This window comes from Rhopalosiphum maidis, chromosome 1 (genome assembly GCF_003676215.2).
Source record: "Rhopalosiphum maidis isolate BTI-1 chromosome 1, ASM367621v3, whole genome shotgun sequence".
NCBI classification, from domain to species: Eukaryota; Metazoa; Arthropoda; class Insecta; order Hemiptera; family Aphididae; genus Rhopalosiphum; species Rhopalosiphum maidis.
This window is the reverse complement of record NC_040877.1, coordinates 84,139,300-84,159,650: the sequence shown is the minus strand read 5'-3', so window position 1 is coordinate 84,159,650 and position 20,351 is coordinate 84,139,300. Positions and strand designations below refer to the sequence as shown.

Below are 20,351 nucleotides of genomic sequence, written 5' to 3'. Positions count from 1 at the left end.
TAAATCGTCTATAAAATAAATTATCGAAAAAATTTGTACATTTTTCTTGTATCTAGAATAAAATAAAAGAATCATTAATACTTTCGACATATGTTGTACTGGCAAACAATTAAAATATAGACATTTTACATCTATTATTGTTGCCAACTAAATTTCAGTTGGTAAATTAAATCAAAAAAAAAAAAATGGTATCTACTCGTATGTATAATATTTTATTATACAACAATATGTTAATGCCTAAATGAATAATGAATATTTTCAATTTCAATTTCGTAATGATTCAATTATGGTGAAATTATTATTTTATTGATAAATTTAATTTGTAATATATTTTTAGGTACAAAGAAATATATAACTAAAGTAGTTTTAAAATTAATTTTATAACAAAATTAGGTACAGGCTGATTCACAAATTATGCTTATCACTTTTTAAATTTTTTATTCAATAATATAGTTATTTAACATTTGATTATTGGAATTTTTAAATAACCTAAGGGTCATATTTTAATATTTCTTGTGTTGTTGAAGGAGTATTCTGTTGAGATACGAACTTCTGGTTTTTAATTAATGAAAACCTCCCTTTAACATTGTAAATTATATAGCAAATCATTTTTCTGAAAATATTGATGAATCAAAATAGTTATTAGTAATTGCTATTAAGCTATTAATATTAATAATGTGCAAAAACGATGTAGGTATAAAAAGTATTAGAACTAATATTATGTCTATTTTATATTTTTGAAAGACTATTTTCAAGGACTACCTACCTATTATGCTTAGTATAACAGTTTTAATAATAAAAATAAATACAAATTCTCATTTAATATACATCAACATTTTCAATAAAAATATCAAAAAAACCATTTACAATATAAAAAGGGGTTTTCATTTGAAAAAGGTTTACATACACTCTTTATGTAGCACGAGAAATTTAAATAATTTAATTATATGATTTTTGAGTATATTTAAAAATTTAAAAATCAGAATTTAAATAAATATTTATCAGGAAAAAACGGGTGTGATCACGTTTGGTGAGGTACTCTGTTTATCTAAAATCCTATACAAATGGACATTGACAAATTTATTATAATTAATAAAATTTAATTTACTTATGTATATTTTAATAAAATAATCGTATATCTTTTAAAGATACAAAACCATAAGTAAAAGTTCACAAACAGAATAATATGATGTATGGTGTGCATTACACATATTAGTAATATAAGGAAAACAACACTCGCTACAGGTATAAATATATAGGCTTAAACATATGAATTGTTAGGTATATTTTATACGTTTATTATTCAATTTGTACTGATAAAATAAATACCTAAACATATTAAAATTAAAATGGACAGCTTAAAAATAATATAATGCAACTCATCTTAAACTTTAGGTAATAATAATGTAACATATAACATGGTATTATAATAATAGATCATTATCAACATAAGACAAAATATCGGTACGATAATAATACAATTTTCGTGTATCATCATCAAACATTGCGTCGTCACATTCATAATTCATTCAAAATAAACAATTTAAAACAAAGTAACATTAATATGGTAAGCACACTTCAATAAAGTGGATAATAACCAACCAAAACTGAATATCGCATTCACTTAAGTCTGAAATAACATTTAAAAAATAAAAATAAAGCGATCACTTTTCCGATGACGGGACGTCGCACTTCTAATGCTGTATCGTTTCAAAAGAACTGGACTTGGACTTTCTGAATATTATACAATAATTATGTATTTATAATATTTTTTTTATTTTTATGTATGTGACGTAGCAAAATGTTTATTATTTTATTATTATTGCTATTATGCACTTATCGAGAACAATCACAATAATAATAGATATTTAAATATTACAATTTTTCAATAAATAGCAATAGTATAATAACGGTTCATAAATATTGTACAATGGACAATTATACATGTATTATCTACTGCGGATTAACCTAAGCTGTACAAATCACCACACGATTTGGTAACATTGAACTTTTATCTTTGTCATTAGCCGTAATAATTTTATTATTATTTCGCTGTATTGTGCAAAGCATCCGTAAACGAATTACTATAATGCATAATAGTATACAATATATTATATACTATTGTATAGAGCGATCTATTTAACGATGTTTACGCCAATTCGACAAGTCAATATTTGTGAGTAAAAATATATTTCTATTTAGATTAAAGCAGTATTTATAACACCTAATTTTTACAAAAGAAAAACCTCGTTCCTTTTACTTGAACTGGGATTTTTTTATATATATATTAATGTATGCGTTTAAATAAACTTCAAACTACACACTTATGAATTTATAATAAATTATTTTTTTTTTTCGAAATCACAAAATTCAACTAGGAAAAAATAATGAACGCAGAGCCTGCCACAGTAGATAATATAATAACTGTTCACCGCCGTACTATAATGATAGGCACACGGTGTACGAGTGCGATATAATACGGAATATCTGACTCGGTCACATTATAGTTAAATTTGAGTGTGTCGGATCAACGACGATTTGTGCCTAGCAGAACAATAAATTAAAATTAGATAGTATACAGAAGTACATCGCGCCATGAAACATTGTTGTCGGCGGTGTCGCGCAACGTCACCGCCGACGTGCATGTCATAACCGCGGTAGCATCACTTGCAAGAGCACGTGATCACCCTCATGTCGGGGTAGCTTTTGAGCAGCACGTGGTTGGACCTGTCCATGTACAGCAACGTGAGCGGGGCTAGCGTGTCGGGCACGCACGACGGCTCCGGCAGGTCCCATAACCGGCCGAACGATCGGGCCAGGCTCTGCACGGTCGCGTGGTTGGTGGGCTTGGACCCCTTGCCCAGCGGGAACAGGCAACCGCCCGCACAGTAGTTGGTCTCGAACCCCTTCGGGTAGATCACCCAGTCTTCCCAGCCGATGTCCGCGAAGTTCAGCACCAGCTTCTCCATCCGACACTGGTCCATGCCGGTAAACGTGATCGTGTCGCCCGTGTCCACGGCCTGCACAACACACACACACACACAATATTATACAACGGTATAGCGATGGGCATGTCTGATAAGTGTACAGATATATATATTACAATAAACATGTATACATCTCGCATTAGCAGGTATAGGTTAGAATAACGTTTTATATATATTTTTTTTTTTTTACGTATGTCGAGTATTCGATATATCGATAGCACATTATACGTACCAAGAAAATAATAAAACCACCAAAGGAGGTTGAACACCGCCTGACTTAACGCACGTACTGTCGTTTGTCTACGTTACGCATTACATGGGTAGGTTAGACACTATTCATATCTACGTTTTGGGGCTGTTGCATATTAATCATTATCAATGTTATACTTATTACCTAATGATATATCAAACAAAATCGTTTTCACGTGTATAGAATAAAATAATATTAACTGTAATTGTCATTAATGACTTATTGGTTGTATTTGGTTTTTTTTTATTTTTTAGTATGAGTAAAATATGTACTTGTAGATTGTCAAATACATACAGAATAGAATCGCAATACCACAGAAAATACTGAATCTGAAATTAAACTATTTTGCGGTTGTTTCTACGTATTGTGCATAATGTGTTTGCATCACTCGTTACAAATGTACAACTAAGTGAATTTATATTCAGCTGAATTCATTTTGTGTCATTGATTTTAATTTAATTGTGAATTCACCTATATCAACTAACTTAGATGTAAGAACATTATTTAATTGTAGTTTATACTTTACTGTGTTGGTATTTAAATTTTTAAGTTAGTTAACAATGATAATTTTAAAGTTGTATTAATTGTTTTACACAGTTATAACCTGTTTTAATATTGAAAATTAATAAAAGCGATAATGGTATTTATAATATTTTTACTTATTTAAATTTGATAATTGACCAATTCAAACACACTATAATATTGAACGCAATGTTGCTACATCTGCGAGACAACGTAAAGATAATATTAATAATAATACGAAGACCTAGATGTATCATCCTTTTAATTGCTTTTTACTTTTAAATATACTTAATCGGTATGTTTATTATTTTATTTTTTAGTTATTATTAGGTTATGCATTTTCAGCGTAAAAACTCAAAACATTAGCTCTAAGCCCACCAAAACATTTTTTTAATAAGATAATATATTATACTGTCTATTAAATAGCATAAATTAATGTAATAAAATTGATTTTTATACCATATCAATTTTTTTTCTACTCGGCCGGGAAATGTCCAATCCATATCTATCTATGCATCATTAATATGGATAACTATTACAGCGTCCGCATCAAAATCATCAATAATGGTACTATATATTATATTTCCGTGGGTTTACCTTAAATTTAATTAAATCGTGGATTTTTTATAAAATGTCACGAGACTGCTAAAGATATTTTGAGAACAAATACTAATTTAACTTCTATACAACATACCTACGCAAATTAGCACAAAAACCAATTATTCTCTAAATATAACTTCAGAATTTACTGAACCAGAACATTTTGATGCGTTTAATCAATTGATACTAATTAGACTGAATGAAAAATGTGATACATTTCTATGTTTAGTTTGAAAAACACAATTTATCAGGGAAAACATTAAGACTGTTTTGGTGCATAACAAATCTTCGAGTAGTATGAATTGTATTTTTAAATAAAAATTATTGCTTCAACTTGTTCTTGTTTAGCTAAAATGACTAAGCTTAACATTTAATTAGCTACAAGTAACTATATATCCAAATAATTAAATATTTTATTCTATTAAAATATCAATTGTTTAATTACATGCATCACAAAATACATTAAAAATATTTTTATTCAAACTATTTTAGAGCGTTACAATTCCAACTTAATATTTCTTTAAAATTAAAAAAAAAGCTTTCATATTTCATGTATATCTAAACTCCAAAATATATACCACAAAAATTAATAAAAAATTCATCAACTTTTAATACTTTGAATTATTTTTTTTATTAGCTTTTTAATCGCTTTTTAATAGGTTTTATTCTGTGCTTGAGTGACTGAAATATGTTTTGTTTATGCATACTATACTTTCTATAATTACTTACAAAAACTGATTAAATATTATAGATTCATTTTTTTTCTTATCAGCTTAATTAGAATTTATAAATAAATTGATTAATTGCAATTTTATATTATTAAAACGTATTATACATTACTGAATAAACAATAGATATCTTTATTTTTAATTCTATACGAAAGCTATAGGCTTGACAATTATTAGTTACAGAAAAATGTTATACTAAAAGTCACTTAAGATATTCATAATGAAACATATAAATTAAAATCAAAATATATATTATGTTTTAGATTTTAGAAAACCATAAAAAAAATGTAAAAAATATAAAATATTACAAAATTATTGGCACTATAACATTAAAAAAAATTATTAGTTTGTTTTTTTTTCTATTATATAAATGTATTATTCATATGATACAGTTTGAAATTTTAACAGTCACTAAAGCCATAATAAAATAAAACGTATTAAATAGCCTTAATTAATGGTTTACTATATTTAAAAAGTATTAGGAAAATATAAAATCGTTTATACCAAATGGCAAATATATATTATACTTATATATATAAAATATTAGGTAGATCTACTATGGTTTATTATAATAGTTAATCGGCATAGTAGAAAATCAGAAAAATGATTTATCCACAATTGTTTATATTTTTATTTAAGTGAAAACATTCTATAAAATTACCTGTAATTTATTGGATCGTGAAATTTTTTGCTTCTTCTTCTTTCGTTTTGGTTCATTCGTGAAACTTTTTCGCTTAATGTCAATTTCATTATCAGCGACTGACCTTTTACGTCGTTTAACTGAAGTTTCAAACAGTAAGTTTGCCAATTCATTTCCTTTTGCATATTCACCACTAGTGGTTATCGAATATAACACGAGTCCAATAGACAATTTTACCGCACCTTCCATTTGAACGACTAACTGGTCGAAGTTGTTTAATGTCTGTGAACCCAGAGTGTTGACCAAATTTAAAGTACCGTGTATAGTTCCTGACCCTAAATACGTTTTAGACACGGTTTGTTTAGGCAAAGCGAAAAATGATACATTTATGGCCTTGCTAAATTGATGATTTGTGTTAGGTTCAAGCTGAAGGACTGCTTTTTGGACTACTTCAGAGGGTTCAAGTGTACTCAGGTCATAAACAAACTGACTATACGAGCCCAGTGATTCTGAAAAAATAAAATACAAGCATATTAACATAATGAAATAAAACTACCTACTTAGGGAATTTAAAAATAAAATGTTTTAAAAGAGATGTCATTAAGATTTTAACAAAGTGACTAATGGAGACTATTTCCATTAGTGTAATTGTAATAGGCATTATAATATATTTATATTACTAAATTCTTTATACATTGATATTGTATCATTATAAAAACGAATAATATTGTTCAATTCTAATTATTGGTGATAAAATGCCAATGTAGTTAGATTGTATTTTATATATTTAGTTCTTTAAGAATTCTTTTATATTTCAATTTCATTTAATGTTCGTAAATTAGTCATAATAATATTAATATATTTCCATAAGTAATTTTACAGTTTATCTTGATTATTTATTAATGAATCTTTATATATAAATACGATAATTATTTTGTAGTAATAAAGAACTTTTCCGAAGGCAAGAAAAACTATTAAACTATATTGTATATATTTATTATTTAATAACTATTAATTTTTAATTAAAATATAAGATAGGTTTTTAAATGTTCAACATTTTTAGGTAGCGAGATGCTACTTATTTTATTTATTTTTTTTAATTTCGCGGGCTATATTAGTGATACAAATATATTGTACTAAATTATTAAAATGTCTTAAAAATACACGATATTCATGGACCTCAAATAAAGATGAAGCGAGTCGAAGACTCGTGATCAATACTATTGTTTGTTATTTATAGACGTATCAATTTACTTTTAAAATATTATGAAATAAAATTCAAAATAATTTTGGGTAAAAATATAATATGTTCAAAATTGTTAATACAGTTGGTCGAATAGACAACAAAAAACGAAACAATCGAAATCGTAGAAACGTGTACAAATAATGAAAGACGCCTATCAACACGTAATCGCGGCACTAACTGGTCATATTCAAAAAAGCATATCGATAGAATTTATCAAACAGTAATCGTGAAGATTGATATCGTTATAATGTATTTATTTTATTCGAGGAATTCACCGGCGCGGGTCTATTAAATACATATCTCAGATTGGTTTTGATCAGACGAAGTATTTGTCGACGACAACCCGCAATCACGTTTCGCGCGACCATAACAAACCGGGGTGTTTAATATCGTTATTGCGAACACGCGAATCTGTCAGTGCTGTCGTTACCTCCTCCCGCGCATCATCATTCCACCGACCGCGGTAGACATGTTTATAATACACGCATCTACTGCATACGCACGTACTTTATACAACGTTGATAATCCGTTTATCTTCTACTTGTATCGTGGAAGTCGCACGGATAACGACCCCTTAAATCCGATTTGTCGGGGCCAGACTGACAAGGCGAAATCCCGACCAAAATCCAGTTTTAAAAAAAAAAATACATCGAATGTACTGTAGTCTCCCGAATTCCTCGTGTATTCCCGTGTACCTACATAATAACCGTGTAGGTATGCGCCGGCTGGGGGGTGGTGTAGATTGGAAGAGGAGTTACAAAGGATTAAAAACGTGTGTCGCCCCAGAGAGAGAGAGGCTCGTCTGCTTAAGTACTGGACGGACGGCGGCGGTCTCGGCGGCGACGGCGACGGCGGCGGTGGCGGCGACGAACCAATTGACAAGCCATTAGATTAGACACTCGCATTGACCCTAAGGACGCGACGACGACGACGACGACGAGCACCTGCATTTATGTGTATTTTACCTCGGACAAAAGTCTTTTGTCCCTGGCGCCACGACCATTTCCTACGGCCCACCGCTGGGTCGCATTTTGTCTTCTTCGTTTACACGCGCGCGCGCGCACACACGCACACGCACACCCACTATATATTTTTCACTTTGTTCGCTCCTTCCAAATATATTTATAACATACTGCACACGATATTAAACGAAAATCGTCTCCCAAACGGTCCAAATATTCTCTATGAGACTAACCATCGTAAAAACAATAATTACAATCGGTTTTACGTACACGGAAAGACTCGGGTCTGCCGACAGCAACGTGACAGATACTTACGGTGTGTAGTTATATTATTATTATTTTATTTTTGTGTGTGTTTCCATAACGACGATGTTCCAAAATGTTATCCAGACGGCGTCGCTACGCAAATTAAACGGAAGTAGAGTAGGCAAGGCGCCAAATTTGAAACTCCGAAAACGACCCTTTTTTTCCCGCGTACGTTTTGTATGTATATACACCCCCCGAATACCAGAATTTATGTCTTTTTCTATTACTTGTATGACGTGTCGTCGAAACACTCGTACGTTCTGGTATAAACAAAATTCCAAATTACTATAGAAAGTAAAACATAATAATAATAATAATAATAATATACAAGTACATGATATACGCTATAATATATACTAAAATAAATCAAAAAACAAAATGCACTGATATACTACAATAAAAAAATTATTTATAATCAAAATTTCGTTCAATTTAAGAACAGATAATTATATTTACACGTTACTTTGCTAAAATCTGTTATTAAAAATTCTAACCAAAACATATTTTTATCCTATTTATTATGAATTATGAATCATCTATTTGCTATGCGATAATACAAACTAAATCATTGTCTAAACTCAGTAGGTGCAACATACCATATAAATATACAACATACGTCATATAATACGCAGGTGACACTTGCGTTATATTAAATAAAAATGTATTTAAAATTTGTTAAATTAAACATGAAAGTGTTAGAAGGTATGCTTATCTGCTTGTCATTTAAAATTTAATATCAATTCAAACGTTTGCATTTTAAATTTCATAAATATAATTTTAAAGTATAACGTAACTAAATTAATTTATTGATATCCATTATTACTTTGGATACCTAAGACCAAACCTTCGATAAGTCATGCATAATAATTAAATTTAAATTCACCAGAAATTCGATAACTAATCGTTCAAAATCAAAATTATGATATAATTACGAGTTTCAATATTATTAATCTTCCAATGGATCGGTACTATGGCTTTGTAATTAAGTTATAAGAAGTTCTAAAAACAATCAATCCAGCGGAAAGTTTTCATTTGTTATTCGAGTCAACTCTTTACACCAAACTTTGACAATAATTGGATTTCTGCAACCAACCAACCAGGGCTTAATGAACTTTTATTTTCACATACCGACCTGACTTGACAATTACATCCGATGAAGTCGAAAAGTAATTTATAGAAATGAGTCACCGGCCAAGTTGAGCGCTCAAAACAATACTTATACGGAATATCATGCAAACTTATGGGCTTAGAAATATTTTTAATGAATACCAGATCAAACAAATAACTATAAAAGTGCTTTATTCGATGAATATAAACAATTATCAGGTAGGTTAGGTATATTGATATAATATGAGACAAGGTCTCGTATACTTTAAATGTTATTCATTTTGAATGATGTTTGAATTTGATAGGTGTAATGCTATAAATCACATCTGAATAAAGTATGTCAATATAATAAAATGTATCCCGTGAAAATAAATAACAAAAGATTAACAAACACTATTTTAAAGTATTACTCTAATACGTAATACAATACTTTTGTTACAGTATTTTAAAGACATAGGTCACCTGGTTTGACGCCACTGGGTTTTTTTTTTTTTGGCGCCTATACAAGAAAGGTAAAGAATTGTATACTATGCTGTGTATATAAACATACCAAATGTGTATACATTTTACACGGTAATAAGTGACAATTTAATAAGTTTCATAATATATCCTTAAAGTAATACTGAAATCCACAAATGTCTTTAAATTGTATACAATTTATTTAAATATTAAAATGTATAGTAAAAATATTAAATTATAATCATATATCGTCTCCATTTAATACAATATATTTACATATTAAAATTAATTAATTAAATATATACATATTTAGTATGTCAATATTAACTTGAAACAAATATTACATATATAGTGCAATATACTTATGAGTTTCCATAAAAATTTGGGTAGTTATTTTTAAAAAAGGGAAAAATATTTTTACCGCCATATAATAATAATGTTAGTTCAATTATAGTTGATAAATATATTGATTGTAATCAAAATTTAAAAATGTTATAAATTTATCGTAATTTCGGGTGCAATTTCCTAAAATACTTTTTAATACACTGCTGATTGAGTATTATATTTAATGCGTTATTGTACCGTGAACAAGATTTTTTTTATATTCCAACCCAAAATTAATAATGACTTTTAAAAAATAAGATAAAACTAATTTATATTAATATTAGAGATCGTTATTAATTATACTATAAGTATAACAAATATTTCATGCATACCCAAAAAGAAAAAATATGTTACAGGTATATTTACATAGTATTTTTATTTAAACATTAATAATATTGACATAATAATTACTTTATTTTTAAATATATCTTGAATTTCATAAGGATATATTATTATAAGCCAATTATTTATATATTACAATTATTAAAATTAAGATATCTCTGAAAAATGTTAACCATTACATTATATTAATGTGGTATGACAAATATTTATTTGATAATATACCACATTAATATTAATTTGATATGCAATTTTATTCTGATATCATCTGTATCATATAAATATTGAAAATAAAATATACCACGCATTTATAAATAATTATAAAATAAATAAGTACTTATTATTATATTTAATTTTAAATTTAATACTGATTTTATTTAATACGATATTATACAAGTAATATTTATAATTTATATATTATAGATTTTATGCATAGTGACAACTATATTTTGAATTACTACTATTTTCACTAAAACTTAGAAGTCTCTCCAATGATAGGCTACATCACACTGTTATTTAGTTGTTTATTTTAACAATTAAGGTTAAATTATCTCATAAAAAGCTATGTTAAAAAAAAAAATTTACTTTTATAATTACTTAGGAGCGTTTGAAAAAAACACGGGGATATAATGTATAACACGATAACGTTCAATAATATTTTCTATTATACTATTCAATATATTTAATGCAATCGATTAAATGCAGTGGTGTAGCCAGGATTTATTTTTAAGGAGGAGCCTGATAATTTGTCGTATAGTCATATAGGAAGGCTTAACTGCGGGATCCCTCATAAGTTTGATATACTGATCCCGGGAATATCCCGTTGTGGGTATATAACAATTTAGACTTTTGCAGAGACTTTCACAGAAATTGAAATTTTAATACATGGTTAGGTCTTGCTTAATGCATTCACAGTATACTTAAAGTATTTTTAAAAGAATTTCTTAAAATTTTTAACAGGGCTGCTGAACCATCAGTCTCTTGTCTCCTGAATACTCTAATAATAACCTAATAATTTACATTATATTATTATAAGAAAATGGAAAATATACGGTAACCTAACTCATTTAACAGTAAATAAGCATTGCTTATTACAATATCATTGTCTTAATATATTTTTTTATAGTAAATAGTAAACAGTATTCGTTATAATTTATAAGTTATAGGTAATTAAAAGTTAAATTAAACTTAAAACAATGTACATTAGAAATAAAAGAATAAAAATGTTTTAAGAAAATTAATAAATTGATTTTACAGTTAATAAATATAACTTATATGCAAAATAAGTAAGTGTATAAAGTCAAATATTTATTTATTATTTGTTAGACAATTTGTATTTTTCTTTCTCATAGTTTTATGTATTTTTGGATAATTGCGCATAATCAAAGTTTAATATTGTTAAACTTTTTAATTGAAAAACTGTAACTTAAATTATGGATATATTGTTATTTAAATGAACAGCTTATGTTATATTAAACTGTGAAATCAGAGTTTAAGAATTAAACTAAATCTATGATAGATGACATCACACTGTTAAATGATTTAATGTTCTTCTATTTCAAAACTTGGAAGTCACCATAGCGTTGTAAGTACCTATATATTATAACATGATTTAATATCTATAATAATAGGTATTTGATACACATAATTGTTATAAATAATTAGATAGTAAAAATATGACGATTTCAATCACTATTAACCTAGGGATGCCAGATTTCAAAATAAAAAATACGGGAAAAAACTATAAATAATTAAATTAGGGTTGGGGGGGGGATTGAAACGTCGGCCGTTGGGTACCTACCATCCCAGTATGTTAAGCCTTATAAGTTGTATACAGTTTATTTTGTTAAAAAATGCTTTTTAAAAAACCATATAAAAATATGGCACAAAACATTTCACGATGTAAGAAAAAATAACTAGTTAAATAAAAATAATTTTCAACAATTAATAATATTCACTATTCAAATAATTAATTCTTATTATTAATTTAAATAAATATACAAATTTTATTTTTATAACATTATTAATAATACAATTAGAATTTTAAAGACTTATACAGATAATTTGAAGATTAAAATTATCACAAATATTTTATTTAAAAAATTTTTTAAATATATATTTTAATATATTTAAATTATTGAGTTATAGTTAAGAGTATGCAGTATTGCAGTAGTTCACAATCTTGACTTTGGGTATTGTTAGGAACCAGATTCCGAATTGTTTACCGTACGGTAAGTCATAAGAACGCATAGACCGGACACATTTATGCATAGACCTTAGTATTAGGTATATGCATTTATGTTAATATGTTATCTTTGTTATCAGTCAATCGGTGGTTAAAAATATTTTTGTCTTGACATTTGAGAACACATTTTGAATATCATATATTATACAAATATTAAACAATAATGTATTCTATTTTAAAAAGTCTTATCAATAATTTTACTATTTAATAACTGTTACATGTACCTTAAAAATTCTTAAGATAGGTATTTAATTTAAATTGAATTATTAATACATAATGTTCATTAATAAAAATTAAAAAAATAGGTAAATTATAGATTTCCTATCTATAGCTTAACATAAATTAAATATGTTAAGATAATATTTACGCGGAAAATTGATCGACACATACGCGATAATGCAAGTAACTATATATCTATTCTATTGGGTTAACTTGATTTAAAACTAAACGTATACTCAACCAGAAGACAAAAAAAAGACAATAATATTATATGCAGAATTTGTTGAATGTAATGTAGCCGAATGCAGTATTTCCGTTTTGAATCGACGAAATATTTACCAAAATACGGTTTATACATTTTTATTCTATTAAAATAGTAAGATAATATTCAAACGAACGGTGTTACCCTTTGTCGGAGAGATGCTCCTTATCACGTCGTATTGCCTGTTTCCGGTGTCTTCGTACAACTCGTACATGTAGCTGGGTATTTGGACGTCCGTGTGGTTTTCGATGGTCTGTATGCGGAACATCTTCATCAACGTGTCGCCCACGCCTTCCGCCGCACGGCAACAGTGCGGTACGGCGAGCAGCGCCGCTGCAACAACGATCGCGTACACACGACACATGGCCGAGATACACACTACCGGTTGATCGGGAGAAATACGCGCGGATAAGATGCACGTTAATGTGGTGTGTTCTGTCGACGACCCGTGTGTGACACTTGCAAGGGACCAGACGCGACTGGAGCCACTTTGGTCTTGGTCGTCCACAGGTAGATGACGATGGGTGTATACCTGACCTACGCACGCAGTGAGAGACCATTATTATTATATAGTACCTGTCCGAGACCTCTAATACCCGTACCATGTCGTTTGCGTAAGCGTGTCGATCGGTGAACCTTTTTTTTTTTCTCCCCCTTCGTCTCATCCACTCGCGCACATTGCCGCCGCGCGGTATCGACAATTAAATATGGACCGGAACGTATCAAAGGGAAACGGGTCCACATTTCGGCCATTAGAATAATATTCGTAGAAAGGCACGTCAATAAACGGAAAAACGTGTTTAACGTATTTGTTTTGTTTTGATTCTTTCTTATTTTTTTTCCCACTTCTTTTTCCGTCATATTTCTCGACGGACAGCATCTTGAATGGACCGGCCGCCGATGAGAACTGTTAAGATATAAGCACGTTCCCAAAACACCAGAGTTAAATGCTTTGTAAATATTTAAAAAGGATTACATTTATATAATATATTTCGATATTTTTGCAGATGGCCATAACACAACAATATTGTGTCCACGGAATGCTACGTTTGTCATACGGTAAATAATTGAAAATATACAAAAATGTCTTTTAAATATTACAATGAATTTACTGCTGTATACTATATTACTATATCAAAATTGTATTCATTTCCTACAACACCGAAATGGTAAATTTGATTTTTAGTTTTCTAGAATACTTAACATCAAATATCTGGTCGGTATTTAAATTGAAACTAAAATGTAATTATTTTAATTTATTTCTATAGAAGAAGAAACTATAGGAATGGGATATTCAATTATTTGTTCTGGTCTTCTGGAAGTATTTTTTTTTATGCTGCATGTGACTACATTGCTGATAATTAATACGGTTCTTATGAAATCAGAACTATTTTTGTAACTTGTCTAACTGATATCCAGATCCCATAACAATGTATTGCTTAAACTTTTAATATTTATAAAAAAATATATTTGATATACTTGAATAGTTCAACGAGAATTACAAAATCATGCATAAAATGTATTTTTTTAAATACCTACCTCTGATTTTAACCACTTTAGTATTTTCTAATGAAATCATAATATGAATATAAATACATCGCTAAAATATTATCTGCATTATATTATGTTAGTTAAAAAATAAAAATCATTTTCATGTTCGGTCAACAGTTGCGAACAGTTTGCAAAATTAAAAATTTATAAAGTAAAAATTTATTTTCTATTAATTGTGTCTCTACATGCTTACATTTTTATTATGTATAGAATCCTATGAAAATGTTTTGAACAAAACAAAACTGTATTTTATCATTACTTTACACTTATTACTACATTTTTTCGAAAATAATACACTGTAAAGCATTGTGTACATAAAACAGAGATTGAAGAACTTTACTCATACATACAATACGTTAACAATTATTTTTGTGAAAATTAAAACAACAATGTACTATTATTTTTTAATAATTTAGAAATAGGAAGGTATTTAATTTTTCACTAAATATTGAATAGTTTAAAGATAAAAAAAAACATGACATATTTAATATATTAATACAGTATTAACTATAATATTTATGATCAAAAAAACAACAACCAACTTTCAGGTCTTTCAGTTAAAATTATGCAATATTTTAAAAAATTCGAGTTTAAAATATATAATTAATTATTTAAATTAAAGTGTGACACATTAAAATTTAATGTAATTTAATTAAATAATTAAATAGTAAAAAATTTAAAAGTAATGGATTTAGAGTTCTGGTGATTTAAACAAAAGATAAGTTTATAATGATAAAAAGAAAGGTCATATTATAAAGAAACTTGTTTATTATTAAAAGAAAAATGAAAGCAAAAATTAAGTAAGGCGCGTGACAAGAAATCATAATGTCTTTGTAATACGTTTTAATAATGAAAACCACTGAAATAATATTTTATTTAGTCGCATAAAAATTTAAATACATATTTTAAATTTAAAATAACTATTACATAAACAACTATATTTGAAAACAAAATAATATTTATTTTTAAATAGTATAGGTGGTATAATAATAATTGCTTTAAAATTTAAAATAACAACTCTTGTACAATAATAAACGATATTGTCACAAAAATACAGGAACTATAATAATATAGTACCTGTCCTTCAAATCTGTAATTACTCAGTGTATCCAGGTACCATTCTGTACATTTTTAAATGAAATATTGTTAAAAACTAAGTAATATTTAACTTTAAAATCGATGGTCTTACTATGTAAGTAACTAATAATAATTATTATCATAATCTGGGCAATTGATTTAATGCTTTCACATTTCACGTCATGTTAATTTAAGAGGCACCCCATGCTAATGTCATTTTCATTTTGTCCTGAAAAATACACTCTACTAAGAAAATAATGACACTTTCCTGTAGAGTAAAATTTAATTTTTTTTCTAAGGGAAATATTCTACATTCCAAATTGAACTTCATATTACAAATTACAATATTTAATCAAATATTTATTAAAAAAGTGAACATTTTTAACTTTTTTACAAAAATTTTTATATAGTAACTTCAAAATAAATTAGAAAAATCAGAGTTCAATATTGGCTTAAAGTCTTTTTCTTTCAGATAATAAAACATTTTTCAAAATCCAATAATTTAACGAGTTCTGAACGTTTTTCTTATTAATAGTCATGTTTGTTAATAGATTCATCTAATCAACCTCCTCATCACCTTTTAGATATTTATTGAACAGTAAATTAAAGTAAAAATATTATAACTAAATAGCCAAATAAAATATAAAATACAATTTTTAAATTTTAAATTTTATAGAATTTCAGAAAATTTGAAAATTGACAAATCGATACTGGACCCCTTAATATTTTCAAATTTTATAAAATTCTCAGTGGTTATGAATATATTGGTTTTGAAATGATGTATGCAACGCTCAATCGTGTTCTTTTTTTATTATACATTACGTTAATGATTGTTGTAACAATAAAAATAAAATGAAAATATAAAAATAAACGATTCCAAAATCACATTTGTTTTTATTAATTGAGTTTTTGATTGGATCACGATCGCCGCTAGACATAAAGCTATCTAACAATAATATAACCTACGTATTTGCACAGATATCAATTCTCGTGATTATTATTTATACGGTAACATAATATTTTCGTTTAGAAATTAATTTTATTCAAAAATGAAAATAAAATATGTGTTTACATCAAATGTATATTTTAGATTTTTAATGTTTATTTATTTATTATTTTTATTATTATGTATTAAGGGGCCGTTACACCAGCATTTGTTTTCTCTGTCTATCTCCCACATAATGTAGGAACAAAGCTACTCCGTATTTCCACGATTACGACTCTCTGGTTCAGTTTAGGGCAAAATATTTTATAAAGAAAAGTATTTCATGTGCATTGGCCGGATAGATTTTTTATATTTACATTTTTTATAAATATAAGCATGTTTCAATTTAAAATAATATTTCGATTATTTTTAACAATGAATAATTCATTCAAAATAGTATATATTAAAAATCTATCCGGTCAATGCACAGGTGAATGCTCTTCTTTATAAAAAATATATAATAGGTGCTTTTGCCCTAAACTGAACCAGAGAGTCGTAATCGTGGAGAGATACGGAGTATCTTTGTTCCTATATTATGTGGGAGTTAGACAGTGAAAACAAATGCTGGTGCTACACCCTTAATAAGAATTATCACGAAATAACATTGGAATTGACAAAAAAAAAAAAAAACATGACAAAAAACAACCTGAAAGAAGTTTATAAGTTTATCAGGATAAGAGTAGACACAAAGCTGAGATAAAAAATAATCCTGTTTAAAACGGGGCCTCCAGTTGAGTATTATTTTAATTAAATGATTTACTTATAAAGTAATAGAAGTGAATAGAAAAACTTGAAAAAGTATCAATGCAAATGGATTGACTTTAATTTGTTTTTTTTCGACAATTAATTGTTAAAATATTTATTTATTTGTTTACACATATCACAAGTCATAGAGGCCTTTTACTGTTTCCATCACATCTCTCTGACATTCCCAATCATACAATCGTATCCGTTTTCAATTTTCGTTATTCTCGGGATTTTAAAATCTTTGTTTATAGCACTAATAAACCATTATTAACGAATTTTAATTTATATAATTTATACAATATTTATACCACATATTACTTATTTAGAACATGATATTAAAAACTTAAAACCACATATATTTTAATTAAAATTTTTTTTCCGGGACTCATCTTAACTACTAACTATATTTTTCCGGGACTCAATTTACCGAGGTAAAGTCATTTGAGACTTAATTTACCAAACCCGATCGGACATCGGTAAAACGGATGAAAATATTTAAAAGCGTGTTTGTTGATTATTTAAAAATTAATTAAGTACTCGATTTTTTATTAATTTACAGAATCAAAAATAGACTTGAACTTGCTCCACGATATTGTATTCTTTAATTTAAAAAAAAAAATCGGATGAATAGTTTCAGAGAACATGCGTGGCAATGATTTTCATTTTCACATTTACATACACATATAGATGTATAGGTATTGTACATTAATATTATATTGTACACAAATACAAAATGTTCTATTCGATAAACGTAATTGAAATAACATGGATAAATATAACGACAATGTTATGAATTGGTATTTAAAAATTCAAACGGATAAAAAGCCAATTTATTATTTATCTCGAAATCACATATATTTATCGTGTATAATTTATACTCGTGTAATCATGAAGACTTATTATTGAATAATTTAATTTAATTGTTAACGGAAATGGACTATATTCAAACTGAATCGTACCTGTTGTGCATCAGTAATAAGTAATATGTAATAATGGTCAATTTGTATGTAAAACCACTATAATTGAATTTTGCATTACCATTTATTCGATCCATATTGTTTTTATAATTAATTAAACTAAAGAATATACCTTCAATGTTTTTTAATATTAAAATTGCATTAATTTTGAATAGTTACCCTGAAACATTTCTCCTGACCAATTCATGGTATAACAAATACTATATTATATCCATTTATGCAGACCATACGTGACGGAAGTGATAATAAATAGCCGTTTTTAAACTTATAAAAATTTAATTTTCGTTTGTTGATAAATAAACATAATCAAACCCCGTTCAATTCACACTAAAAAAAATTTCTCCACTCAAACTTAAGCAATACCAGTTCCGATATATCCAAAAATTAAATATCTTAGGTTTTTTTTAGAACCCACATACAATTTAGACAGAAAATTTTACGCAGCAGTCTCTATCCACTTCATCTAATCCTTGAATTTAAATTTTCATACAAAAATCACTTTAATTACGACTAGGTATCAAATCCATATTTCAACTAATTTGGGGCTATTGCAAGTTTGGAAGACAAATTTGGAAAATCATTACTCTTTGCATTATTTTATGGTATGTTTCGAATTGCACTCTTGATAATTTATAAATCTAATCAGTAAATAAATTAATGGCCAATTGTTAGCCACAAAGGCACAGAACAATAGTCAATAGGTACTAACAATGTCATTCTAAATTATAGACTTAAGTATAACAAACAATTACCTTATAACTCAACCTGCATCTAATTTAAACTACTCAGAAATATTTTCCACCCCTGCAGTGACAAATAATCATATGCTTTGTAAAAATAAACTCAGTATAATGGACATTATCCTTAGAAAGTAAAGTTTAATATGTGTTCGAATTTATTTTATACTACATACAAATCAATAATTAAAAACGATAAAGTTATTTCGTCACTATACACTCCTTAAACGGTATGAGCAATTTAAGTACATGTTTGAAAATAATAATCTTTAGGTACCTACCCATCTATTCTATTGGAAAAATTTCAAAAATTTCAATTTGAATAAGTCAATGATCAAAAGAAAATGGGGGTAAGAGTACCTGACGAATCACTCTGTATAGTTATTTGAATTCAATATTACAAGAAAATGTAATAATTACGGTGTAGCTTGTTTACAATACACCCATCTATCCATAATATAATGTATTAAATTATGCTGTCACGCAGAATCATCATTTTTTTTTTTTCAAATTTTACGGCGTGTACATTGTATAATACTGTATTATAATATTATACACGTATGACAGTTGCCAATTCTCGTGCAGCAAACCAGAAACCACGCATTTTGCATTCAATACTAATTTCCTGTATCAATGTGTGTTGCATAATTCAACGCCAACCCCGCGTAGTAACACCGCACAAACACGTATTAATAATTATGTGAATTATTGTTATGTGCGTGTAGATGTATATATAGGTGGCGGGTACGTGACTGCGAAACGGTTCGAGTCGTATATTATAAGTCGTGCTAAACAAAATAAAAAATATATAATATGCATTCGTTTTGAAGGAACGAGTTAACGATGTTTTATGCGAAACACCTTTGTCTGTACGTGATTGGTACCTTCCCCAACAGCCCTGCAGTGTCTAATGTAGATCGTACGATATATTTTCATCTGCCCACGACTGACACGGCGGGATAGGAAATGTGCGCGTTTTTTTTTTTTTTTCTTTTTTCTTTGGTAGACACCTCTCTATTCA

The 20,351-nt window shown here is 27.7% G+C and overlaps 1 protein-coding gene across 1 annotated transcript; it reads right to left on the bottom strand.

The window, feature by feature from the left end:
* Nucleotides 1-1,352: 1,352 nt before the first annotated feature.
* On the bottom strand, nt 1,353-13,620 carry LOC113556902 (protein DVR-1 homolog). The gene is made up of 3 exons (XM_026962122.1): nt 13,401-13,620; nt 5,749-6,236; nt 1,353-3,020 (listed from the first exon to the last, which is right to left on the bottom strand). The coding sequence occupies exons 1-3, from the start codon at nt 13,618-13,620 to the stop codon at nt 2,664-2,666; spliced, it is 1,065 nt and encodes a 354-aa protein (XP_026817923.1). The 3' UTR covers nt 1,353-2,663.
* Between the last annotated feature and the right edge of the window lie 6,731 nt (nt 13,621-20,351).

Coding starts and splice junctions, on each gene's coding strand:
- LOC113556902 (XM_026962122.1), bottom strand. CDS start 13,620: ATGTGTCGTGTGTACGCGATCGTTGTTGCAGCGGCGCTGCTCGCCGTA. Junction 6,237..13,400: donor GAGCATCTCTCCGACAAAGG/GTAACACCGTTC, acceptor TTATTTTTTCAG/AATCACTGGGCTCGTATAGT. Junction 3,021..5,748: donor CACGATCCAATAAATTACAG/GTAATTTTATAG, acceptor TGTGTTGTGCAG/GCCGTGGACACGGGCGACAC.